Source organism: Panthera uncia, chromosome B1 (assembly GCF_023721935.1).
Source record: "Panthera uncia isolate 11264 chromosome B1, Puncia_PCG_1.0, whole genome shotgun sequence".
NCBI classification, from domain to species: Eukaryota; Metazoa; Chordata; class Mammalia; order Carnivora; family Felidae; genus Panthera; species Panthera uncia.
The window spans coordinates 65,946,462-65,974,091 of record NC_064811.1 but is presented as its reverse complement, the minus strand read 5'-3'; the positions used below and the strand labels follow the sequence as shown (position 1 = coordinate 65,974,091).

Genomic DNA, 27,630 nt, shown 5'->3' with positions numbered 1-27,630 from the left:
ATTTTACTGGCATTCCTAGATAACATAGTAAGACAAGCAAAAATAAAGAGGGGTGCCTGGCTCTTGGTGGAACATGTAACTCTTGATGTTGGGGTTGTGAGTTTGAGCCCCATGTTGGGTGTAGAGGTTACTTAAACAAAAAAAAATTAAAAAATGAATATATATGGGAAAGGATGAAAAAAATATAGTCATTATTTAGTATATGATAAAATTTTTATGTAAAAATGCAAAGAAATCCATAGATAATATTACCATGAAAGTTCAGTAAGATTTAGGATACAACATTAGTATGCAAAAATTGATTGTGTTCCTATTAATCAAAAAACAGAGTCAGAAAGAGACCTAGAAAAATGGAGACCTAGCACATTCAGAGATGTGAAAACAATATTTTAAAGATGTCAATCCTCCCCACATTAATGTAATTCCAACTAACATCCTAAAATTGTGTGTGTGTGTGTGTGTGTGTGTGTGTATGTGTGTGTGTAACTCAAGATGTAGATTCTAAAATTCACTGAAAGAGAAAGCAAGACTTGCTAACACAATTTTCAAAAAGTAGAATACCATTCACTATAAGATATTAAGACTTCTTATAAAACCACAGTAATTAAAACAGTATAGTACTGGTCCAAGGATAAAGAAATGGATTAGTAGATATTAAATATGTATAGGGAGGGGCACCTGGCTGCCTACTCGTAAGTGCATGTGGCTCTTGATCTTGCGGTCATGAGTTCAAGCCCCACGTTGGGTATGGAGATTACTTAGATAAATTAAATAAAAAGAAAAAAGAATAGAGTATATATATATATTTACATATACATATATGTACATACATATACATATATACATATATGTAAATATATATATAATTGGCATTACAAACCAAACTTGGAAAGGCTGAGTGCTATTCAATAAATGGTGTTTGGGCAACTGATTTTTTGTACAGAAAATTATAAAATTTTGATTCCTACATCATACTCTATGCAAAAAACAAAATTCCAGATGTTTTAAAGATCCATGTTTAAGAAGCAGAATTTAAAACTTTTAGGAAACAATGTAAGAATATCTTTATAACTTTGGGAAAGGAAGGAGTTCTTTTTTTTTGAGAGAGGGAGGGAGAGAGCGCTAGCAGGGGAGAGGGGCAGAGGGAGAGAGAGAATCTCAAGCAGGCTCCACACTCCGTGTAAAGCCCAATGCAGGCCTTGATCCCAGGACCCTGGGATCATGACCTGAGCCCAAACCAGGAGTTGCATACTCACTGAGCCACCCAGGTGCCTCAAAGGAGTTCTTAAACAAGACCCAGAAAAGCATAAACCATGAAGGACAAGACTGATAGATATATTTGCCTAGATGAAAGTTAAAGACTTCTTTCCTAAAAAAGGTATTTTACATAAAGCTGAAAGCCAAGCCACATACTGGGAGAACATATTTACACTTTATACAACTAAGTATCAACAACTAAGAATTGTATACCATTTTTTATCCTTTATTATACATTAGTATTTTATGTATTTCCTATAAATTATTTTAAAAGATAAAGATTCACATTAGCAAAATGGGCAAAGGATATCAACAGGCAGTTAGTTCACAGAACAAATTCTAATAGTTAATAAACATAAAAATTGTTCAATGTCATTCAAAATTAGGAAAACACAAATTAAGACAATAGTTATCTTCTTTCCCTTACAGATTGTTAAAAATCATAATCTCATAATCCCGAGTATTAGAAAGAATGTGGGGCAACAGAACTCTCATATACTACTGATGGAAGTATAAATGGCACAACACTTCTTAAGGAATTTTGAAGTATTTAGTTAATTTAAAGATGCACATATTTTAAGATCCAGCAATTTCATTTCTCTTTCTACATATAGCAGAGTGAGGGTTCTACAATGAGATCAAGCATCCCAGGGAGTTGCATGAGATGCTCCACTGGAAAGCAGGAAATTAATTTTAGAACTTCTCTTTGTTTATTTTAATCAAAAAAATAGGAAGGGAATGAACATGTATTAATGTACGACATATGGATAGGTGCTGACACCTTCCCTAAGTGTGTACGTAAAATGATACATGAGGACGCTTAAGGTTTTTTAGGGGTAAAGTGTAAATTCCCTAGTGACAAAGAGTTGACCCCTGCCTACCCCTTTATCCATTTACCTGTAGTGTATTGCAATTCCTATAATTTACATGCATCTGGGGAAGAGAATTTATGGGCAATATTATTTAGTTTTAACTAAACTAAAAAGTACACATGTGGCTTAAAAATTCTACCAATAAAGGGGTGCTGGTTGGTTCAGTAGGAAGAGTGTGCAACTCTTGATCTTGGGGTTGTGAGTTCATTACTTAAATAAATAAATAAACTTAAAAAAAATTATACCAATAAGGCAAACATAAACAACAAAAACATGGCAAAGAGGATATATCTCTTCTAGTTTGAGTATTTCATCTGCCATATTTAGAAATAAAAATATAATGATTATAATCAGATCTGACTTTTAATCACAATTACTATTAAAAACATTCTTATTAATATTTTTCTTAATCGGAGAGAAACAAAACCAAATTATTTAATATTTTATTTCATCTTCATCCCATTCTTTTAATTACTACTTTCCTATATGCTTTATATTATCTTCTTAAAAAACCAAATTATTTAATATTTTATTTCATCTTCATCCCATTCTTTTAATTACTACTTTCCTATATGCTTTATATTATATAGTGTTATTATAGAAGAATATATAATTTAGCTATATATCTAAATGCATTCTCAAGAATGCACTTGTAAATTTGTAAAATTACAAATAAGTATGCATGACCAAAAAACTCTACAGATCACTGTCTTAGAAACAGTTTTGCAGGGGAACCTGATTGAGGTGACTCAATCAGTTGAGTGACTGACACTTGGTTTTGGCTCAGGTCACGACTCATAGCTTGTGAGCTGGAGCCCCACATCAGGCTCCACACTATGGCCCTCCCATGTGCACTCTCTCTCTCAAAATAAATAAACAAAAAGAACAGTTTTGCAAAAGTGTACCAAGAGATATGAATAAGTTGTTCAAAGCAGTATTGTTCATAATAAAGTTAGAATCTACATTAATGTTTATTAAAAGGAGAAAAAATAAGTATACTGTGTTTATGTATTTTTAAGTTTTTTACATTTTATTTAGAGAGAGAGAGAGAGAGAGAGAGAGAATGGGGGATGGGCAGAGAGAGAATCCCAAGCAGGCTCTCCACTGTCAGCGCAGAGCTGGATGTGGGGCTTGAACACACGAATTTGAAATTATGAACCTGAGCTGAAATCAAGAGTCAGTGCTCACTTGACTGAGCCACCCAGACGCCCCCGACTACGTTTACTTAAATAGTAATGATATGCTGTCAGAAGTTAAACTGATAAAGCTAAGTGTGTCCAAATAAATACAGTTCATAAACATAATGTTGAACTAAAATCTTATGTTTTAGTTCATTATATGTACATTATAATGTCACAAACATAAAGTTAAAAATGCAAACTAAGAATGTAGATACATATATACCTACAGATACAAATCAGGACTCAAGCATACAAATGATTCATATCAAATTCATGATAGTGGTTCTGGTGTGGAAGGGGAATGGGCTTGGGAAAGGTACACAGGGACTTTAATCATAGTCTAATTTCTTTTTCAAATTTTTTAATGTTTTTTTTAAAATTTATTTTTGAGAGGGAGAGAGTGCGAATGGGGGAGGGACAGAGAGAGAGGGAGACACAGAATCAGAAGCAGGCTCCATGCCATCAACGCAGAGCCTGATGTGGGGCTCGAACTCATGAACTGTGAGATCATGACCTGAGCTGACATTAAGAGTCGGACGCTTAATGGACCGTGCCCCCTAGGCGCACCCAAAACTATCTTCTAATAGAAAATTTTGAACACATACAAAAATTGACAGAATGGTATAATGAAACCCTATATACTCAACATCTAGTTTTAACAATTATCAACTTATGGCCAATTTTGTTTCATTTATACCTCATTCTACTCCCCCACTCCTGAACTATTCTGAAGCTGATCTCAGACATTACATAAATTCATTCAAAATATTTTAATATGTATTTCTAATAAGTGACTTTTTAAAAACATAACCATAATACCATTATTACATCTAAAAACCAATAATATTTCTTACTGTCATCTAATATCCAGTCAGAATTCAAATATCTACTTATTCATGAAGTTGTAAATGTTCATGTTTAGAGTTTGTTTGAATCAAATTTCAAATAAAGACCACACACTGAAATGATACACCTTCTAAATCCATTTTTTTGGTAAGTTCTCCCTCTTTTTTTTCCCTTGAAATTTATTTGTTGACTAATCTGTGTGTTTTTTAATGTAAGAAATACATGTTATGCAAATAAGTACCTCCTACTTTAATGGGTTTTAAATTTTCATTGTTTTATAATTAATACTTTAGTTGCATTCTTATAATTTTTTTTTAATTTTTGTTAACATTTATTTATTATTGAGTGACAGAGAGAGACAGAGCATGAGCAGGGGAGGGGCAGAGAGAGAGGGAGACACAGAATCTGAAGCAGGCTCCAGGCTCCAAGCTGTCAGCACAGAGCCCGACGCGGGGCTCAAACTCACAAACCATGAGATCATGACCTGAGCTGAAGTCGGACACTTAACCAACTGAACCACCCAGGAGCCCCTATAATTTTTTGATAAAGCCATAGTTTGGTGACATAGGATTATCTCACAGTATTCCTGATATTCCTCACAGTATTTCCTTTTGGCCATTTGTCTCAAGTCGTAAGACACTGTTTGGATATCAAGACAGGTGAACATCACTTACAGTTGTTTGGAGATCATCGGTTTTATCAGTGAAGATATTCAATCTTTCTTCATTTTCCAAAATTTCATCAATATTTTTGGACATAATATTTTTTACTTCAGTTACTTGGCTCCTCAGTGTAGATATTGAGCTATCACCTTGATTTTTATTGTATTGCATCTATATAGAAATGAAATATAATACAAATATTATTTTCTATAAATAAAATCTATGATAATAGATTGTACAAATTAGAACAAAAGTGTCAAAGGCGCATTTCAATTGTATTTCAGCATAAGGAATCAACTAAACTTCAACTTGTCCCACCTTAATCTTGCTAAAAAAGGGGAGAGGGTGGATGGAAGAGTGATATTTCAATATATTCAATCAGTGGTGGAAGTCTTTTTAAAAATTTAAGTTGTTTATTTATATATTTATATAGACTTTTAAAGAGAAGTTTTAGGGGTGCCTGGGTGGCTCAGTGGGTTAAGTGTCTGACTTCTGCTCAGGTCATGATCTTGCGGTCGGTGAGTTTGAGCCCCGCGTCAGGCTCTGGGCTGACAGCTCAGAGCCTGGAGCCTGCTTTGATTCTGTGTCTCCCACTCTCTTCCCCTCCCCCACTCATGCTCTGTCTCTCTCTCTCTCTCTCAAAAATAAACATTAAAAAATTTTTTTTTAAATAAAGAGAAGTTTTAGGGTCATAGTAAAATTGAGTGGGAAGTATAGAGTTCTCACATACCCCTTATCCCCTCCCTACACCCCTCCCCCTCCCCAAAGCTCCCCATCAACAACCTGCACTAGAGTGGTACATTTGCTACAATGGATGACCCCACACTGATGCATCATTATCACCCAAAGTCCATAGTTTACATTAGGTTTCACTGTTGGTATTGTACATTCACTTGGTTTGGACAAATGTATACTGACATGTATTCACCATAATACAGTATCACACAGAACAGTTCCACTGCCCTTAAATTCCTGTGTTCCACCTATTCATGCCTCCCTTCTCCCTAAGCCCTGGCAACAATTGGTCTTTTTACTGTCTCCATAGATTTGTCTTTTCCAGAATGTCATATAGTTGGAACCAAGTACTGGCTTTTCATATTGGCTTCTTTCACTCAGTAATATGTATTTTTTTTTAAGTTTATTTATTTATTTCAAGAGAGACAGAGACAGATCGAGTGGGGGAGGGGCAGAGAGCTAGGGAGACAATCCCAGGCAGGCTCTGTGCTGTTAGCACAGAGCCGGGTGTGGGGCTCCACTCATGAAACCGTGAGATCCATGACCTGAGCTGAAACCACGAATTGGACGCTTAACTGACTTGAGCCACCCAGGCGCCCCTCACTTAGTAATATGTATTTAAGTTTCCCACATATCTTTTCATGGTTTGATTTACTCATTTTTTTTTTAGTGCTGAATAATAGTCAATTGTCTGGATGTACCACAGTTTATCCATTTACCCATGGAAAAACATCTTGGTTGCTTCCATGTTTTGGCAAGTATAAATAAAGCTGCTATAACATCTGTATGAAGACTTTTGTGTGGACATTACTTTTCAACTTATGTAAATAACAAAGGTGTGGTTGTTGGATCATATGGTAAGAGTATGTTTAGTTTTGTAAGAAACTGCCAAACTGTCTTCCAAAGTGACTGTAGCATTTTGCGTTCCCATCAGTAGTGAAGAAGCATTCCTACTGCTCTACTTCCTTGTCAGCATTGGTGTTGTCAGTGTGTTGAATTTTGGCCTTTCTATTTAAAAATTATTTTCATGTTTATTTATTAAAATTTTCTTTAACGTTTATTTAGTTTTGAGAGAGAGAGAGACAGAGTGCAAGCGGAGGAGGAGCACAGAGAGAGGGAGACACAGAATCTGAAGCAGGCTCTAGGCTCTGAGCTGTCAGTATAGGGCCCAATTTGGGGCTTGAACTCACAAACCATGAGATCATGACCTAAGCCGAAGTCGGAAGCTTAACCGACTGAGCCACCCAGGTGCCCCTAAAGTCTTTATTTTTAAAAGTAATTTCTACAACCAACATGGGGCTTTAGCCCACAACCCTGAGATCAAGAGTCACATCCTCTACAGACTGAGCTAGCCAGGCACTCCTTTAGCCCCTCCCCCCCTTTTTTTGAGAAGGAGAGAGCATGCGCATGTGCAAGTGAGAGTGGGGGGAAGGGCAGAGGGAGAGGGAGAGAGAGAACCCTAAGCAGGCTCCACACCCAGCATGAAGCCTGACTCAAGGCTCCATCTTACAACTGTGAGACCATGACCTGAGCCAAAATCAAGGCTTGGACACTTAACTGACTGAGCCACCTAGCGACTCTGGCCTTTTTTTTTTTTTTTTTTTTTTTTAAATTTTTTTTTTTAACGTTTATTTATTTTTGAGACAGAGAGAGACAGAGCATGAACGGGGAGGAGCAGAGAGAGAGGGAGATACAGAATCTGAAACAGGCTCCAGGCTCTGAGCTGTCAGCACAGAGCCCGACGCGGGGCTCGAACTCACGGACCGTGAGATCATGACCTGAGCCGAAGTCAGACGCTTAACCGACCGAGCCACCCAGGCGCCCCTCTGGCCCATTTTTAAATCAGGCTGTTTTATGTTATTGTTGAGTTTTCAGAGTTCTTTGTGTATTTTGGATAACAGATGTATCTTTTGCAAACATCTTCTCCCAGTCTGTGGCTTGTCTTCTCATTCTCTTGACAATTTTTTGAAACAACCTTACAATCTGTCTCTTAATTGGTGTATTTAGATCATTAACTTTATTATTATTATTTTTTTATAGAGTTTATTGTCAAGTTAGCAAACATACAGTGTATACAGTGTGCCTTTGGCTTTGGGAATAGATTCCTGTGATTTATCACTTATATATAACACCCCAGTGCTCATCTCAACAAGTGACCTCCTCAATGCCCATCACCCATTCCTCCTCCCCCCGCCTCCGCCCCTTCAACCCTGTTTGTTCTTTGTATTTAAGAGTCTCTTATGGTTTGCTTCCCTCTCTGTTTGTAACTACTTTTTTTTCCTTCTCTTCCCCCATGGTCTTCTGTTAAGTTTCTCAAATTCCACATATGAGTGAAAACATGATATCTGTCTTTCTCTGACTTATTTCACTTAGCATGATACCCTCCAGTTCCATCCACTTTGTTGCAAATGGCAAGATTTCATTCTTTTTCATTGCTGAGTAGTATATATATATATATATATATATATATATATATATACATATACTACATCTTCTTTCTCCATTCATCAATGGACATTAATGGACATTTGGACTCTTTTCATAATTTGGCTATTGTTGATAGCACTGCTATAAACATTGGGGTACATGTGCCCCTATGAATCAGCACTCCTGTATCCTTTGGATAAATTCTTAGTAGTGCTATTGCTAGGTTGTAGGGTAATTCTATATTTAATTTTTGAGGAACCTCCACACTGTTTTCCAGAGCGGCTGCACCAGTTTGCAGTCTCACCAACAGTGCAAGAGGGTTCCCATTTTTCCACAACTTTACCAGCACCTGTTGTTTCCTGAGTTAATTTTAGTCACTCTGACCAGTGTGAGGTGGTATCTCAATGTGGTTTTGATTTATACTTCCCTGATGATGAGTGATGTTGAGCATCTTTGCCTGTATCTGTTAGCCATCTGGATGTTTTCTTTGGAAAAGTTAGACCATTAACTTTTAAAGTGATTATTGATATAGTTGGACTAATATTTACCATATTTGTTACTGTTTTCCATTCATTGTTCTTGTCCTTTGTTCCTATTTTATGTGGTCCACTTTATCCATGTTAACAAAAATGGTCATTCCAATGTAGCGTTATATATAAAAAGCTACAGCTGCAGAACAATATTAAATAATAACTTATTGAACACTTAGTATGTGCCAGGTGCTGTTTTAAGCACTTCACACATATTAACTCATTTAATTTCCAAACCACCGTATAAGGTAGTACTTTTATCATCTTTTATTTTCTAAAGAAGAAAACAGAGACTGAGAGAAATTAATAAGGTAGTCAATGTTACACAGCTAGAAGCAAAACAAGGATTCAGACTCAAGTTCCAGAGATCAAGCCTTTACCCATTGTATTAATGACCTTAGTTTTGTGAATTTAAAATGTATGCATAAACTTATATATATTATAAACATATAATGTATACAAAAATGTATACTTACATACATGTGCATACATTTATATTTATATGTATGTTTATACATATAAATAATTCTGGAAGGTTATACACTAAACTGTTAAGAGTGCTCACCTCAGGGGGTTTGACTGAGATTGTAGGAGATACTCGTATTTTGCTTCATATACTTTTGTATTATTTTACTTTACTAATGAGCATTATTTTTTAAGCTTTATTTATTTTTGAGACACAGAGAGAGAGAGAGAGAAGGAGAGAGACAGAGCGTAAGTGGGGGAGGAGCAGAGAGAGGGAGACACAGAATCTGAAGCAGGCTCCAGACTCTGAGCAGTCAGCACAGAGCCTGACGCAGGGCTCGAACTCATGAACTGTGAGATCATGACCTGAGCTGAAGTCAGATGCCCAACCAACTGAGCCATCCAGTTGCCCCAACTAATAAGCCTTATATTTTAAATTAAAAAAAAACCCTGCTCGTTGGCAAGTGGTCAAATCCACCTTAGACAGAACTCTGATCTTGTTGGTTACTGGACCATGCAACTTACAATTGATGTTTTGTGAGGAGCTCACTAGGTAAATGTAGAAATGAGGAGGTTGCTAGTTGAACTGTGTCCCCCAAAAGATATGTTCAATTCCTAACTCCAGGAACCTGTGAATGTTACTTTATCTGGAAATAAGGTCTTTGCAGATATAATTGACTTAAGATGAATAGTTAATTTTTTATTTTTCTTTTTGTTCCTTTTTTCTTTCTCTCCTTTTAAAAAATGTTTAAGTTTCTTAACCTAAGAGAATCATTTAAGATTTGTTAAGATAATGTATTTATAGTCCATTCATTGGCATTCAGATTATACACACACACACACACACACACACACACACACATATTTAAATCTCTCAAAACATTTTTCTTTTGTTAATTATAGTATAAGAAATTCAACAACTTTTAAAAATTTTCTACAGATTTAATGCTTACCAGGTTAGTTTATAAATGTTAAAAAGAAATGTCTTTGATGTCAGATGTGTTACTGCTTAAAATATGCATGTTTTCATATGGTAACTAGTTTTGGGGGAGCTCTGTCAATAATATATTTTGGCTGTGTAGAAGAATATGCAGAATTCTTCATAAAAAATTTATGAATTTAATATAAAAGCATCTATCCTTAATTATTTTTTAGGCATTGTGGTAGACACACCCTATGGTGACCCCCAATGTATCACATCCTTGTAAACCGCCCCTCCCCACCCCCAAGTGTGACTTGCTTCTAATTAAGAGTAGCAAAGGTGATGGGATGTCACTCTTGTGATTATGTCACATTATATAATATTTAGTAGACTGGAGTGAGAGAGATTCCTCTGCTGGTCTTGACAGGGAAGCAGCCATACTGAGGACAGCAACTGGCAAGGACCTGTTGTTGTCAGTTCCTAGGACCTGAGGGTGTCCCCTGGTCAATAGCCAGTAAAAAGCTGCATCCCTGGCACAGTTGTAAGGAAATGAATTTTGCAACAGGCTCTGAATGAGCCTGGAAGCCAAATCTTCCCCAGAGCTCCTGGATGAGAACACAGCCTGGCTAACAAACTCACTGCAACTTTGTGTGAGACCCTGAGGAGAACTTGTTAAGTCCTGCCTAGATTCCTGACCCACAGAACCTGGGAGATAATAAATGTGTGCTGTTTTAGGCTGCTGATTTGTACTGATTTGTTAAATACATAATTAGAAAACTAAAAAAGTTACACTGAGAATATTTTAATACGGAAAAGTTCATATACAGAGTGAACAGTATAATGCAGAGTGAACAGTATAACCCATCCCTATGCACCCATCACCGAGTATCGACACATGGCCAATCTTGTTTCATCTATACTACTACCAATTACCTCTTCCCCAAATGTATTGTTTCAAAGCACATCCCAGACATTCTATCATTTTAATCTGTAGATGCTTCAGTTTGTATCTCTAAAAGATATGGCCTCATTTTTCTTAAAAATAAAACTACAACATCATTATCATATCTATAAAAATGCCTTAATATCATCAAACATCCAGTTTGTAACAAATTTATAAAAAAAATCATAGTTGTTTTGTTTTTTAACATTTGTTTTGCTGATCCAGGATCTAAAGTCCGCATTTAGTTGATATGCATAAGTTTCTTTTAATCTGTGGATTCTCCTTAACTTTTTCCCCATTGCAATTTATTTGTTGAAGAAATTTGATTATTTGTCTTGTAGAGTTTCTCATATTCTGGATTTTGCTGATTGGATTGCTGTGTATCATTTAATGTGGTCACTGATCTCTCTATTTCCTGTAAACTGGTAGTTAGATATAAAGGCTTGGTCCTATTCAGGTTTGATGTTTTGGGCAAGCCTACTTCAGATGTGTGCTATATACTACTTACTGTGTGACACCAAGAAACACATAACTGATGACTGATTGTCTCCCTTATTGTGACCTTAGGAGAATAATCAATGGATTTAGGTATTTTAAAAAAAAATTTCTTTTTTACATTTATTCACTTTTGAGAGACAGAGAGAGACAGAGCACAAGCGGGGGAGGGGCAGAGAGAGAGGGCGACACAGAATCTGAAGCAGGCTCCAGGTTCTGAGCTGTCAGCACAGAGCTGGATGTGGGGCTGGAACTCACAAACTGCAAGATCATGACCTGAGCCGAAGTTGGACGCTTAACTGACTGAGCCACCCAGGTGCCCCAATGGGTTTAGGTATTTTGAGTCAGTTTCATTTCATTCATTATGAATTTCCCCATCAGCGTTTCACCTAATTTTTTCAGTCATCAATGATCACTGCCTAGATCTATTATTACATTAGGGATTGTAAAATAGTGAAATTTATTACCTCTTCTTTGTTTATTAGCTGGCGTATTTCTATATTTGGTCTATATAAAGACCAAAAAAAAAAAAAAACAACAACCTTTTTCCCTATCAACTATTTGTTTTATCTGAAGTACAGTTCATATAAGAAAGTCAGAATAAATGGTTGAGCCTTTTATTTATTGGTTTTTGGAGTGATGAGGTGGATCCTTAGAATCTTCCAGAGCTGACTGATGAGGGATTATTCCCCCTCTTTGATAGTATCTAGGAACTCAAGGGAGTTTTAACATATATGATGTGTTACAATCCACTGCAGTTATTATTCTTTTTGATGTTCAGTTATTCCATTACTGACAAGTGTTAGCTACTTCAAGTTGGCTCCTAAAGTCTTTTGACAAGAGTACAGTGAACTTTGAAAGCTTCCTTTTTTTCTGGTATGACAAAATGTTTCTGGCTTATATGTTTCCTGCCTGACATCAGCAATTAGGTCTTATTCTTTTTAGTGTAAAATGGTATTTAGAGACAATAATCTAGATGCTAAGGGGGCACACTGCTACTGGGTTGGTCATTATTTCTAATGTTTTTCAATAGACAACCTAGGAAATACTTTTATTTTTTATTTTTATGATGTTTATTTATTTATTTTGAGAGAGAACAAGGAGCAGAGAGAGAGGGAGAGAAATAATTACAAATCACGAGGGGCCCGATCTCACAAACCGCGAGATCATGCCCCGAGCCAAAATTAAGAGTTGGTCACTCGACTGACTGAGCCACCCAGGTGCCCCATTATACTTTTTTTAAAAGAGAAAAAAGGATTGATATATTTTCAGTGAAAAAAATTTCAGTATGTAACTTTCAATTAAAATTTTCAGTATTTAATTTTCTTTAAAAATTTTTTTTAATTTTCAAGTAAAATTTAGGATTATAAGGTTTTACTCACTTCTTTGACTTTATATTTGCAACTATTGCTGAAAACCTTGATTCCTAATGACATTAACTTGATTACTCAAAGTAATATATTTATATAAACCAATTTTAGAAGAGCAACACCAATGTCATTATTAACAATGGGACACTTGAAAATAAAAACTTTAATATTTATTTTTTAGTTCTTTTGTCATTAGGGTATAATCTCACTAGGAATATATAAATTGTTGTTTCTTAAAGTCGATTGAAATAAGTTTTCACTGTCTTTTAAGTCATCAACTCAATACACAATTAGGTTCTATGCTGACAGCTCAGAGCCAGGAGCCTCCTTTGGATTCTGTTTCCCTCTTTCTCTGCCCCTCATCCTCTGTCTCTTTCTCTCTCTCTTAAAAATAAATAAACATTAAAAAAAAAACCTATTAGATTTTTTTTTTTTTTGAGTTTTAGGGATTACTTTTTTAAAATAAAAAAATTGTTATGATAAGATATACAGAACAAAATTTACCACTGTAATGATTTAAAAAAATTTTTTTAAGTTTATTTATTTTGAGAGAGAGACAGCAAGAGTGAGCAGGGAGGGGCAGAGAGAGAGAGGGAGACAGAATCCCAAGCAGGCTCTGCACTGCCAGCTCAGAGCCTGATGTGGGGCTTGAACCCACAAACCATGAAATCATGACCTGAACAGAAATCAAGAGTTCGATGCTTAACCCACTGAGTCACCCAGACGCCCCTACAATTGTAATGATTTTTAACTGTGCAGTTCAGTGGCATTAAGTATATTCACATTGTTGTGCAATTATCACCACCATCCATTTCCAGAATATTTTTCATCTTCCCAAACTGAAACTCTGTACCCCTTAAACACCAATTCCTCCTCTTCCTTTCCCCCCCAGGCTCTGGCAACTGTTGTTCTACTTTTTGTCCCTACAGATCTGACTTTAGGTACCTCATATAAATGGAATCACACAGTATTTGTCCTCTTGGGACTGTCTTATTTCACTCTAGGGACTATTTTTTAAAAATTTAATTTAATAGTATTCTATAATTATGTAAAATATTTACATGGTTCTGAAGTCAAATTTGCAAAACAAGTTTCATTCAGAAAGGCCTTGTTTCTATTCCTGCCCCTTATCCCTATGTAGGCAACCATTAAAATGTTTTTGATTTATCCTTTTCTTGCCCCCAATCTCCCTTTTTGTTTTTGACTATAAGCAAACAAATAAATATGTTTGTATTTACTCCCTCTTTCTTAAATGGCTGCATATAAGATTGGTAAACAAATAATGGTATACCATATATACTTTATCTATCTTGCTTTATTCACTTACCAATATATTGAGGATATCATTCCTTATCATTATATAAGAATAGAAATCCTCAGTTCTCATCTTTACAGCTCTTATCTCCTAATTCCAAACTGATTTTTCAGCTGTCATACAATGTTTAGGAGTACAGTTGGAGGTTACATACCATATACTTCCCTAATACTTGTTGAAAATCTGCAGCAACTGCATTTGAAGGAGAAAAATGTTCTTGTGACATCAAAGGATTTCTCAGAAAAGTGTCGCTAACCTAGGGACATTAATGGAAATGTTTAACCTGTGTAGATAATTTAACTGGAGAATTACAGAGCAAATGTTTATTTGAAGCAAAATCTGGCAGAAATGTGAAGTAAAAGAATATTGTATTTCCGCACCGTTTCTAGCTTTTTGGTGGGAGAGTGTCCTTTCTAATTAAAGATGCAGTATTTATGAAAACTGTGCTTGCTCAGTCTTCTCCACTGCTGCAGTACAGATCACAATCTCACGTAGTGAGACTGCAGATACCGCTTGGAGCCTTTCGTATGTCTGAGGACTTGAGGGGAAGAACAGATGTTCACCTCTGGGAGACAAAGAAAGATGGATGGCCACGATATTTTCTAAATAAATGTGCCCTCCTGCTCCTACCCTCAAAGTCCACTCAACGATAACTAAACAATCCCAACTAAGTGTCATGATACTATCTTTCAAACCCTTATGGTTGTTAAAGGACATTGCAAAGTCTCAGGAAGGAATTCTTTCAATTGTTTGTACTCGATGTTGTATTCCCCAGAAGTAGTGGTAAAATTTATGTGGTTGGCAATTTGGTATCATCTGGTTTTGAAAAGGTGGTAAAGTTGGGATGTTTTGTCACAGTAGCAGAGAGAGAAAAAATTAGAGTATAGTCAGTTAAATGGCTAACAGTGTTTAGTATCTAGACTCTAGGGATTGTCAAGGCATATCTGAAGAGTGAATTACAGTTCTTATGATCCTTGATTCTATATGTGGTACAGTTTGAGCTGTATTAAAGCAAGATGGTACACTAAACAAATAAAATATATACATAATTCATGAATATGAATGGAAAATAACAATTAGTAACTATAGGATAGCTAATTTTTCCATGAATATTTTTTATTATAATATTGTTCTGAATTAAAAATTTGTGCATAAAATTAAAGATTAGTATCATTTACTTTTTTTTTTTTTAACATTTATTTATCTTTGAGAGACAGAGAGAGACAGAGCATGAGCAAGGGAGGGGCAGAGAGAGAGGGAGACACAGAATCCAAAGCAGGCTCTAGGCTCTCAGCTGTCAGCACAGAGCCTGACGTGGGGCTAGAACTCAAAAACTGTGAGATCATGACCTGAGCTGAAGTTGGACACTTAACCCACTGAGCCACCCAGGCGTGCCCTTTTTTAACATTTATTTTTGAGAGATAGAGACAGAGCATGAGCAAGGGAGGGGCAGAGAGAGAGAGGGAGAGTATCATTTACTTTTTTTTAAAGTTTACTTTATTTGAGAGAGAGAGAGGGAGAGTGAAAGAGTGAGAGAGTGAGCAAGCTGGGGAGCAGCAGAGAGAGACAGGGAGAGAGAGAACCCCAAGCAGGCTCTGCACTGTCAGCATGGAGCCTGACACAGGGCTTGATCTTACAAACAGTGAGATCATGACCTGAGATGGAATCAATAGTCGGATGCTTAACTGACTAAGCCACCCAGGTGCTCTAGTATCATTTACTCTTTAAAATAAGAAACAAATGTAATATCTGGGCTATAAAACTACTCGAATAATGGGTTAGCCCTACTCTGTCTCTGAGACTGGCTTTTATAAAGTCTCCTTGGTGCTGGTTGGAGATCAAACTTGGGGTGATAATCAGCAACAGCTGATATCTATTGAGAAGGCTAATTAACCTTTAAGAAATTTATAAAATCTCATGAATGTATGTAAGTACATATACGTACGTGTTGTATTTACCATATTTTATATTTTCTGACAATTTTCAGTTAAACTTCCCTAAAGATAGTACGTCTTGATTAAACAATTTTTTTCTTTTCATTTAACTCTTATAATTGATTCATATTTTCAACCAGAAGTGTCTTGTATATAATTACTTGTAAATTAAATACACATGCTATTGAAAAGGTATATTAAATATTAGTAAAGTTTAATTTCTCTTTTACAGAACAAGATAAACACAAGGAGAGAGCCTAATAGATCTGTGTGGATAGTCTTTGCAGACCTTGCTTTAGGGTCAAGGGAAGTGTGAAAACAGGGCAGATGAAGGATAGAGTCAAATCTCTGAAGGTAAAAAAAAAAAAAAAAAAAAAAGAAATTTCTGAGGGTCATTAATAGCTCTGCTTTATAGACAAATCAGTGATCTGCTTTTGGTTAGTGACACTATTACTAACACAGTATAAAACAGAGACCTCATAATTTCAATAACTGAAAAAAATCCTTAAAGTAGTGTAAGAAGTTACTTACGTTTTTAAGAAATGCAGATGGTGTTATTGTATCCAAGGCATTGTCTGTGGCACATAGGTAAGTGATTCCATCAATAAAGAGAGTATGGTAGACAAAGCTTTGAAAAGAATACATTCATTTACATGATAACACTGAAGACATTAAGTACCCTCACAAAGAATATAATTTTGTTTTTAAGCTCTCATTAGTAGTATACAAGCTATATAGGTAACTTTTTACAGTAAGAATTAGAAAATCTTTCATATATGTGAAAAATTAAATTATATTAAATAGAAACTATAAAATTTGAATATGTATTTAATATTGTATCAGTAAAAATGAAATACAATAAAGAGAAAACTCTATATTTAAAATGACTTTGAATTAAAAAAAATTTTAATGTTTATTTTTGAGAGAGAGACAGAGACAGAGACAGAGCACGATGGGAGGAGGGGCAGAGAGAGAGAGGGAGACACCGGATCCGAAGCAGCCTCCAGGCTCTGAGCTGTTAGCACAGAACCAGAAGTGGGCTTGAATTCACGAACCATGAGATCATGACCTGAGCAGAAGTTGAATGCCCAAGGGACTGAGCCACCCAGGCACTCCTAAAGTGTCTTTGACAGAATCACTCATTCCAAGACTGAATCAAGATTCTCATCTTGATCAAATAGAAAATGCTATGTTCACTCATTTTTACTATCCCTCTATATTTTTTTAAAAAAATTTTAACATTTATTTATTATTGAGAGATAGAGAGAGACAGAACATGAGCATGGGAGGGGCAGAGAAAGGAGGAGACACAGAATATGAAGCAGGCGCCAGGCTCTGAGCTGTCAGCACAGAACCCGACCCGGGGATTGAACTCACAAACCGCGAGATCATGACCTGAGTCGAAGTCAGACGCTTAACTGACTGAACCACCCAGGTTCCCCGATCCCTCTATCTTTAGGTAGACATATTTAATTTTGGTATTTCCTGGCTTTCTATTATGATAGATTAGAATTTAAAAGTTGTAAACTGTTAATACTAAATATTCTGAAGAACCAGATGAACTGGGGAGGGGAAATTAAACTCCCCTATAGTGTGCAAAAGTGTATCTGAGCTGACCTTTTGTGCTTTCTCAGAGTCACATATTAGCAAGCTAGAAGACTCTTGGAAAGTACCTCTATCTTTACTGCCCAACAATCCAGAAAATTTAAAAACATGGCAACAAAAACAGTTGCTTGGTCCCTAGACTTTCATCTAGCCATTTTGAATACTCTATATTCAAATGGTTAACAGGCAACAGCCCTGGTCAAATGCTAAACTGGATATACACGAAAGTGATGAATCTTAGAAACAGGTAGAAAAGATAATCCCAGAGACAGCAAATGTAAGGCATGTGCCCTTTCAACGTAAATCCTTCATGTCTTATCATGAATATAATATGCTACATGTATATATATATCTGCTACAAATATTTTTAATGATGATATTGACTGATACATATAATTTCCACCTGGAAAATGTTTTTATTTCTAAATTGGGAGGAGTCTTTGTGGAAAAAAAAGTTGCTAATTCTATCATCTCTCTGAAAGTTATATGTGTGATCTGAAGTAAATTGATATTGGATGTATGGGAGGAGATATTTTAATTTTATGCTTAGTATGTTATTACTGAGTAACATTCAGACACCATCTTTAGGGGCTCCTGGGTGGCTCAGTCAGTTAAGCGTCTGACTCTTAGTTTTGGCTCAGGTCATGATCTCATGTTGTGAGTTCAAGCCCCACGTGGGGCTCTGTGCTGAGACTGCAGAGTCTGTTTCTGATTCTCTCTCTCTCTCTCTGTCCCTTCCCTGCTCACACACACATACACTCTCTCTTTCAAAATAACAACAACAATAATAATAATAATGATAATAATAATAAAGATAACTTGTCTTAAAAAAAAAAAAAGAAATCTTTAAAAGTTAAAAAACCCTGGGGCAGCTGGGTGGCTCCGTAGGTTAAGCATCTGACTTCGGCTCAGGTCATGATTTCACAGTTCATGAGTTTGAGCCCCATGTGGGGGTCTGTGCTGACAGCTCAGAGCCTGGAACCTGTTTTGGACTCTGTGTCTCTCTCTCTCTGCCCCTCCCCTGCTCATTCTCTCTCCGTGCCCCACCCCCCCATAAACAAACATTAAAAAGAAAAAGAATTTTAAAAGTTAAAAAACCTTGATTACCTGATGTTTAAGATATACTGGTAACTAACAAAAGCAAGATGAGGAAAAGTGTGTATGATGTACTACCACTTATCTATCATTCTCATATTTTTTCCTAAGGGAAATGCACATATATATGCATGTGTCTCTTACAGGAAAAAAAGCAAAGAAAAAGAAAATGACAAACTAAAAACTTAGTCAAAATGGTTACCTGTATAGGGGGAGAGGGAGAACAGTGCAGAGAAGAAAGAATAAAAATTAGACTTTTTGCAGGAAACTTGTTTTCTCAATTTGATTTTGGAATCACATATATGTTTTGCCTAATAATAAAATGCTATCAAATCAAACTTTAAGAGAGAAATGCTTAAAAATAAAAAACACAAAGACAAAAATGAACTTAACTTTGTATCAAGTAACCCAGACAAGAGATGATGGTGTGCTTCCTACGGTAATGGTGGAGGTGGTCAGGTTCTGGATATATTTGGAAGGTAAAGGCAACAGGATTTGCTGACGGGCTGGATTTGGATGTCAAAGAGACAAAAGTCGAGGATCAGAAAGGTTTCAGGCCTGAGGAACTGGAAAGGTGATATGTGGAAGACTGCAGGAGGAGGCTTGGTTTTGGACATAAGTTTGCAATGTCTATCAGATGTCCCACAGAGATGTGGAATAGGCAGCTGGATATATGAATCAGGAGTTCAGGAAGAGGTATTCAAAGGATTCAAATTAGAATACACAATATAGGTAAGTAAATTGTAGATGAGAAAAGTGTCTTTTTGAAATCGCACTGGCTAAGAAGTGAAAACAAAATTAGAATATCACCATTTTACACAAGGAATATCAATGGCTGCTAGCATGGCAAAAGGAGACAGAAGCAGACACATGTACCATCTCATGAAAAAAACACCTACAGTCTTGCCGTAGGGATCAAGCCTGTGGATTCAGCTGCCTGAAACATGGTATACTGCATTTTGAATATGCAATCAGCAATACCAGAGTGTGGGAAACTCTACACTCTACAGGTTCTTCAATGATAAATTGTAAGGAAAAGAAAGGGATGGAGAGGGAAAATATAGAGATTTAAAAGACACCAAAAGAAAAGAGCCGGCAGGATTAGGCACTCATGTTTGAGGTTGCCTATTTGGGTTGAGGCAATGAAGATACAGGGTGAGTAACTGCTATAGAAGCTGGAACACTGGTTGGTTTGGGGGAGAGGGAGAAAGCTGTGGATGGGACAGGGCACATGGCCAAAAATATTCTGTATTTTTGGCTTGGGTGGTAGCTGCATTGGTGGGCAGGTTCCCTTGTAAAGCTTCATGAAGTTATCCTTTTGCTTGATGTGTTTTTTGTATTTTGTTTTATTTTACAGTATAAAGGTTAAAAGAAACCTACTCTTGAAAAAACCAATGGTGAGTCTAAAAATAATAGATGCTCTCTTACTCTCCACCTGTTCTTTCACTAGCAAAATGTTTTCAAGACTGGCTTAGGCCATACCATGTAATGTCCCAAGTATAGCTTAGAGTGGTCTTATTAAAGATTTTTCAAGTGGAAGTTTCCTTTTTTATTAAAGAAATATTTTGGGTATACTAAAGAAGTATGAAGAATAAGATAATGAGAACACTTTAGACCTACCATCTGCTTAAAATGTTACAGATACCATAATGTCCCATGTATACCCTTCCCCAACTTCGTTTTTCTCCCTTCCCTTTGCAGAGGTAACCACTATCTTGAATTTGGTGTTAATCATTCTCATCTGATCTTATACTTTTACATATAGACGTTCTCTCTTCTGAAGGTTCAATCAAGAGCATGTGCAACCAACATTTTTTTCTCATGTCATTATTATTGCTAAAAAGCAGACCTTTATTAGAATGTAACTTACCTTCCCATCTGCATTATGGTCTTTGGCTCGGCTCTAAGAAGCACCAGTCGAAGCACTGTTGCCGCTGCTTCCTAAAAATAAATTATCAGCGTTTACTTTGTGGACGATTGTAGTGTCTTTCATTATGCCTCCTCCTAAATTTACCAATGTTCTCACTGGTTTATTAAAGAACAAGTGTTCATGAGGAGAACTAATGGGTAGTCATAATACACGGTGAAAGGCAAGTTATAAAATATTCATTTGAATATGAAGGAAAATATTAAAATTACACAAATATATGTTGTGTGGATACTTACATGTGCAAATGCAGGTTGCTTAGAGTTACAGCTTACATATGGCTTTAAGGCTGGGAAGCACTATCTAATCAAGTATCTTTTCAGTGTCACTGAAATATGTAAAAATGTTAATGGGTTAAAAGTATTCAGCTCTTATTCTCTGAATATCCTAAGCAGTCTTTCTTTAAAGATAAAAATTTTTATCCAATATTATTTACTGATCTCTTTTAATGAAAGAAATAATTGCCAAGATCCCTTATTATCTGTTTCTTGTAAGGCTCATTTTCTGGGGAAAAATGTGCAAGGTGTTAATGACTATCCAGAATATCTTAAATATAGTTAATTGTATGGAGTCCTATTAATTTACTTTAGAAGTGTGAAAGGAACCTGAAAGTTACCTAGGAAGACTTGAATAGTCACATTCCTAATTAGCTTTTCCATTTCCACAAAATGACACTTGAAATAAAAACTTTTGGGGAGGGAAAAACTTATTATTAATAGTAGAAAGTAAAACGTGAAATTCTTGGTAGTGCTTGAACAATCCAGGCGGTATTGTCCAGGGGAAAGATTTCCTATGAAACACAAAAAATCAAGGGAATATATAAACTTTCAGTTACTATATTATCATTACTGGAACATTCTCCTAGCTTTCACCAAGTGTCCTTTTTAGGTTATATAAACAAGGAAATCATAGCAAAATCTGAAATAAAGTGAATGGCAACATGAGGCAGGAACACGACTGACAAAGTAGGCTCTAGCTCTATTTCTGGAATTACTGTGCTACACATCTTAAGAAAGTGACTTGTCTGGGTCTGTTTCCTCATGTGAAGAATGAAGGAATTGGGCAAGACGCTCTCTAGAGTCCTGTCCAGCTCCAGGACCCTATAACAGCAGCGGATTTGATCTCACAATTAAGCTTTGGTAGATACTAATACTTTTCTAATGAATGTAAAATATTTGTGACATTAATATTTAGCACTGAGGAAAGACACGATAGACTGTTCCTTAAAGCTCCTTGTCACCCTTTTTCTTCCCCCTGGTCAGCTTTCTGCACAGCAGTCATGCCAAACCCTTAATCCTCTCCTCTAATTGCATACTGGTCCAGCCCATTCCACTGTCTTACTTTCCTGCATGCTTCATAAAGAGAGGCCTTTGGCCTTATGAATTGCTTCAGCTTTCTGTCTCTCTCCTTCCTTGTTTGTTTTTAAGTTTAGTTATTTTTGAGAGAGGGAGAGAGACAGAGAGAGCGATTAAAGGAGGGGCTGAGAGAAAGAGGGAGAGAGAGAGAGAATCCCAAGCAGGCTCTGCACTGTCAGTGTGGAGCCCAATGTGGGGCTCGAATCCATGAACTGTGAGATCATGACCTGAGCTGAAGTTGGACACTTAACAGACTAAGCCACCTAGGTGCCTGTTTTTTTTTTTTTTTTTTTTTTTTTAAGGTTTATAGTTTTGACAGACACAGAGATTGCAAGCAGGGGAGTAGCAGAAAGAGAGGGAGAGAGAGAATCCCCAGCAGGCTCTGTGCTGCCAGTGCAGAGCCGTACTTAGGGCTCGAGCCCATGACCTGAGCTGACATCAAGAGTCAAACGCTTAACATACTGAGCCACCCAGGTGCCCCAATTAGTTCTTTATGAGAACCTACTATATACTATGGATCATACACTGCAAAGACAGAGATGACATTCCTTGTCTTGAAGGAATCTGATCAGAAAAAGAAGATTCCAATTCAGCCTGGTAAGTAGTTTCTTAAAGGTATGTAAATTAGCCTAGGCATAGAGAAGGCTTCAAGGAAGAATTGAGAAAAGTTTCAAAGTCCAGAAGAGGTTATATTACTAAAAAGTGGAGAAAAATGGGGTTCCAGGGAAAGGGAATGGAAGCTGCAAAGGGAGACCTTGGTGAGATCAGCATGAAGTTCAGGGTAGCCAGAGCACAGGAATATTCAGGAAGAGAAGGAGGCAGTCATGGAAAAGCCCTACCACGTAGGGCCCTGAATTCCAGGCTAAAGGAGTATGGGCTTTACTCTGAATGTAATCAGGTGCCACGAAATGATTTTAAGCAGGGGAGTGACTCATATTTGCTTTTTTTTTTTTTTTTAATTTTTTTTTTAACGTTTATTTATTTTTGAGACAGAGAGAGACAGAGCACGAATGGGGGAGGGTCAGAGAGAGGGAGACACAGAATCCGAAACAGGCTCCAGGCTCTGAGCTGTCAGCACAGAGCCCGATGCAGGGCTCGAACTCACGGACCGTGAGATCATGACCTGAGCCGAAGTCGGCCGCTTAACCGACTGAGCCACCCAGGCGCCCCTCATATTTGCTTTTTAGGAACAATCACTTGAGTAGCAGTGTGGAGGCCAGTTCTGAGAAGGATGAGGCTAAAGTCTGAGAGATCATGCCTAAGAGGTATTTTTTTTTCTTTTTTAAAAATTTTATTTATTTATTTATTTATTTACACAGAGGGTGCAAGTGAGCAATGGGCAGAGAGGGAGAGAGGGAAATTGAGAGAGAGAGAGAGAGAGAGAGAGAGAGAGAGAGAGAGAGAGAAAGCAGGGTTCACCCAAAGCAGGGCTCAAGTTTGTCCGATGCGGGAATCAAACTCACAAACTGTGAGATCATGACCTGAGCCAAAGTCAGATGCTTAACCAACTGAGCCACCCAGGCACCCAAGAAGCATTTTCAATAACCCTGGTATCAGGGCCTAGAAGATTCAGAAGCAAGGATTTGGTTTTAAGACATATACTGGAGATAGAACTAATAGAACACAATGACAAATGAACAAATGTAAAAGTGAAGAATGGGCAGTTGAAGAGGACTCCCCAGTTGCCAGCTTGAATGGCTCAGTAGAACTACTCAGCAAGGTGAGAAACAGATGAGGAGGAATCTTCTAGGAAAGATTATTAGCTCTGGACATGGTATGTTTGAATGTCTATTGGGCAATGTAACTGTCGAGAGAGATCACTCTGGAAGTGGACTTGGCAGTGGTCAAGGTAAAGGTGTCTACGGGTGTGAATGAATGTGTCACGTTAAAAGAGGATGGAAGTAAGAATCTTGAGCAACATAGCACTTCAGGGACTGGTAAAGAGGAGAGCCAGGAAGGAGACCAAGTTCTCTGTCTCTATATTCAGACTCCTCCATTCCCTGAGAGAAAGAAGACATTCCTCTGTCCCAAGACTCACATCTCCACTGCTATGCTGGATTCCATTCCGTTGAGCTCCTTCAGGGCTTACCGTACTAACAACCTCCTCCTCTTTTAGATCTTCAACCTTTTCTCCTTCCCATTAGCCTACATACATTAAGAATCTTCCCTGTTTTGAAACATGAGGCCCCTTCCTGGATCACACTTCCTCAGCTTTCACTCTATCTCCCTCCCTTTCTAAATTCTCATAAAGATGGTCTAACTACACTCACCCTACTTCCTCATCTCCCAATCAGTTGGCCCAAAGCAGCCTGGCTTCCGCCTCTACCACTTCTTCCAAACTGCTAACTATGTGGTCACCAATCACCTGCTGATTGTAGAGTTCTAGGAGTACCTTTTAGATCTTGTTCAACTTCTTTGGGGTATAAAACATTCTTGTAACTCTCTTCCCTTGGCTTTCAGGACACCACTGCCCTCATTTGGTGTCCCACTTGTCTATTTTGCTCCTGAACAGTGTTCTGCCTTTTGGTCCTTTTCTCTCCTCACTCCCATACTTTTCTTTTCCACCCCCTTCTACTATCCTCAACTGTTAGCCCTGACCCTCTGAGGGCTACCCTGTTGGACATTCTTCGACTTAAATCTTTTTGGAATAAGGTGGATAAGGAAGTACATAAATAGATTGGCGTCTTCAAACAGGCAACAAAATCCAACCTGTCTCAAACTGTACTCTCTTCTACATTCCCTCTGACTTCCTCCCTCACAATCCTGCTCCTCCATCTGTAGTTTCAATCTTGTTTAATGCCACCTAAGAAAAAAATTTAACGAATCATCACATTGTACACCTTAAATTTACACACTGTCATACGTGAATTATGGCTCAGTAATTGTGGGGGAAAAATATTAAAAAAAACAAAAACAAAGAAAAAAATGGAGAATCACCTTGGCATGACCCTATTCCCTTAGTTTTACAGTTTCTAGGATCTGCCCCCTCCTTCCCATTTGCACTGTCATTCGCCCTTACCTCAGGCCCTTCAAACTCCTAGAGAACAATACCATCCTAACTGGTTCTTTCCCCTTCAATCCACCTTCCATATTGTAACTAGACCAAATTTTGTGGAAGATGAATCAGATCCTGCTATTAATGAATTTAATTGCTCAACAGGTTCCCCTGCGATAAGAAAACTAAATACAGGACTCTTCCTTAACTAACCTCTGCCGGCTTTCTTGACCTCATCTTTAGCCCTTACATACTGTGACCCTGTGCTCTAGCCACACTGAGGTTCTTGAGGTTCCCCCAACACACTATGCTGTTCCCTCTGAATGCAGGAGTCCCCATTTCCCTTTCCCGTCCCAGGCTAACACTAACTCTCAGATGGCTTCTACGCCAAGCACCCTAATATCACCTCCGCTGTGGTCAGCAAGCGGCCACCCATCCTGAGTGCTACAGATGCAATCCCGACCTATCTCCGCTGGCAGACTTTTTACACTGTAGGACAAACTGTATATAGCCCATGGTCATAAAGAGACAACGAGCTCATCAATGGGCAACTCCGGGTCCCGTTTTCTCTTCAAGTAACACCTTTACCAAATAACACATGTTCAATAAGTGTGTTTTGAACTGCAAGTCATTTCTCCGCAGGGGAGAGAAAATCTTTTTAAGGGTCTCCGGAATTGCAGCAGCACGTGGCTACTCATCGCGGCCAAATGGGTCGCGCGCACCACCAACCCCAACCCCCAGGCGGCGCACGTGTGGCTCCGCAGTTCGGAAGCGCGCCGGCGCTCGCCCGGGATTCACCGCCTCCCAGAAGCAGGCCTTTCTCGGGGCGGTGCCTCTTGTCCCAGTGCCGGCTCCCAGCCGCCCGGCAGCGCAGCGTCCTGAGGGGCGGACCCGGCAGGCGCCACCCTTGAAGTGCGGAACCTGCCAAGGCGGAGGTCCGGACCCAGGGGTACCTGATAGGAGCCGCCGGTCAGGGACAGCTCCGCTAGGACCGCTCGGCCATTAGCAATACAGCTGTAGGTGATCGTCATGGCGGGCGGGCCAGTTAAAAAAAAGGCTCCCGCCGCACCTAACCGCCGGACACAGCCTCGGGGCCGTACCTGGGGCGGGGATCCGGGCGGTGCTTGCGCAGGCGCGAGGAGCGATCGATTGGCGAGGAGGGTGGCGGGGCCGTCCCTGGTCTGGGCAGAGCCTATGAGGAGACGGGGGCGGGGTTTCGTAAAAAGCGGGCTTTGGGTGAGTGAAAAGTTTCTCCTTCGTCGTTATCCTCAACATCTTTTGGTGAGAGCCAGTTTACTTCACAGTACTTACCTACCTATGATTCATTCACAGTCTACGACGTGTAAAGTATAGCCCTTGACTTAAAATACACCAACTCAGCAAGTATTTGTTGAAACCCCACAGTGCAGGCCCTGGCCCCTGGCGTTGGGAGTTCGTACTCTGCAAGTGGTTACAGAGGCATAGGCAGGCAGACGCCAACCTCAAGTGGCATGTGTGTGCCGCGGTGGAAAGATAAACTGAGTTGCAGAAGCTGGAGTGGAGGCAGCTAATTGTCCTTGGCAGAGGGAGCAAAGCTTCCAGTGTCCTTATGGTTTAGGAGGGGTTGATATTCTCTAAGTGGGGAAGGATAGGACAGTGTTAACAGAGGGAACAGCTTCTGTAAAGGGTTTAGAGTGGCACGTGGGTTTAGGGAATGCATATGAGTGAGTGTGGTAGGGTTGGGCAGGAGGTGAGAGGGTAGGAGTGGTAGAATGACTTGTTATTCTAGATCTTGAGTTCCCTGACAAGACTTTTTTAAAATATAAGCTTAAGAGAAGGTCATATATTTTCATTAGCAGGTTGTCGTGGTGGAGTGAAAAGAAGTTAGACAAACTTGGATTAAATATTAAATATAGGCATTGTTCCCACCCCCACCTCCTGTCATTTGGAGGACCGGGGAACTCTTGATCTTGGGGTCATGAGTTTGAGCCCCACGTGGGGTGTAGAGATTACTTAAGTAAAAAAAAAAAAAAAAAAAAAAAAAAAAGTTAAAATAGGCATGGTTATTTACTCTGTGCCTTTATTGTAACTTAGCCTTTCTGAGACTCAGTTTCCTAATCTATAAAATGGGGAAAGTCATCAAGTTTAAGTAATTAGGCAAAATACTCAGCATACCGTAGATAAGCAATTGCACCCTTAGTGTGATAAATACATTAATGAGAATTACTTTCTTGCTCCCAGTGGTATAACTTTAAAGGAAAAACAATCGATGTTCTTCTGGGGTGATTGGCAGAGGTGAAGACAGGTAATCAATTGAGCTTATTTTAACCCAGTGCAGTCAGATTGGATTTGACAAGGAGGTAGCAAAACTTGTCTGGACTGTAGCTCCTGAGGAAAATGCTTTGTTGAATCATGTATACTCCTATATAAAGGAAATCTTGAATCAGTGTGTCTTATCAGCTTAGAGAGAATGTCTTGTGTTACAGGTGGGGGTCACTGAATTAAAAGCATTGGTCACATTATTTGTATGTAGGAACATGAAATACATTAATTCTGAGGTAATCGTTGGAATATTTGTTTTGTTTTTTAAGATTTTACTGTTAAGCCATCTCCACACCTACCAACATGGGGCTAGAACTCACAAGGATCGCTCGCTCTACCGACTGAGCCAGTCGGGTGCCCCTCGTTGGAATATTCTTGCTTACAGTAAAAATAAGCTG

General features: G+C 38.2%; 1 protein-coding gene across 4 annotated transcripts in view; it reads right to left on the bottom strand.

The window, feature by feature from the left end:
* Positions 1-26,025, bottom strand: part of LOC125922864 (vesicle-associated membrane protein 8-like) — a 33,746-nt gene extending 7,721 nt beyond the window's left edge. For 3 of the 4 annotated variants that reach the window (XM_049630735.1, XM_049630732.1, XM_049630734.1), the window contains exons 1-5: positions 25,885-26,025; positions 20,525-20,595; positions 16,486-16,582; positions 14,175-14,276; positions 4,831-4,989 (exon numbers count right to left, since the gene is read on the bottom strand). In XM_049630735.1, the coding sequence (XP_049486692.1) occupies positions 4,831-4,989; positions 14,175-14,276; positions 16,486-16,582; positions 20,525-20,595; positions 25,885-25,962 (507 nt within the window). In that variant the 5' untranslated portion in view covers positions 25,963-26,025. Of the gene's footprint in view, positions 1-4,830; positions 4,990-14,174; positions 14,277-16,485; positions 16,583-20,524; positions 20,596-20,820; positions 20,910-25,884 lie in introns of all 4 variants that reach the window. The other variant, XM_049630736.1, reaches the window with a different exon arrangement.
* Between the last annotated feature and the right edge of the window lie 1,605 nt (positions 26,026-27,630).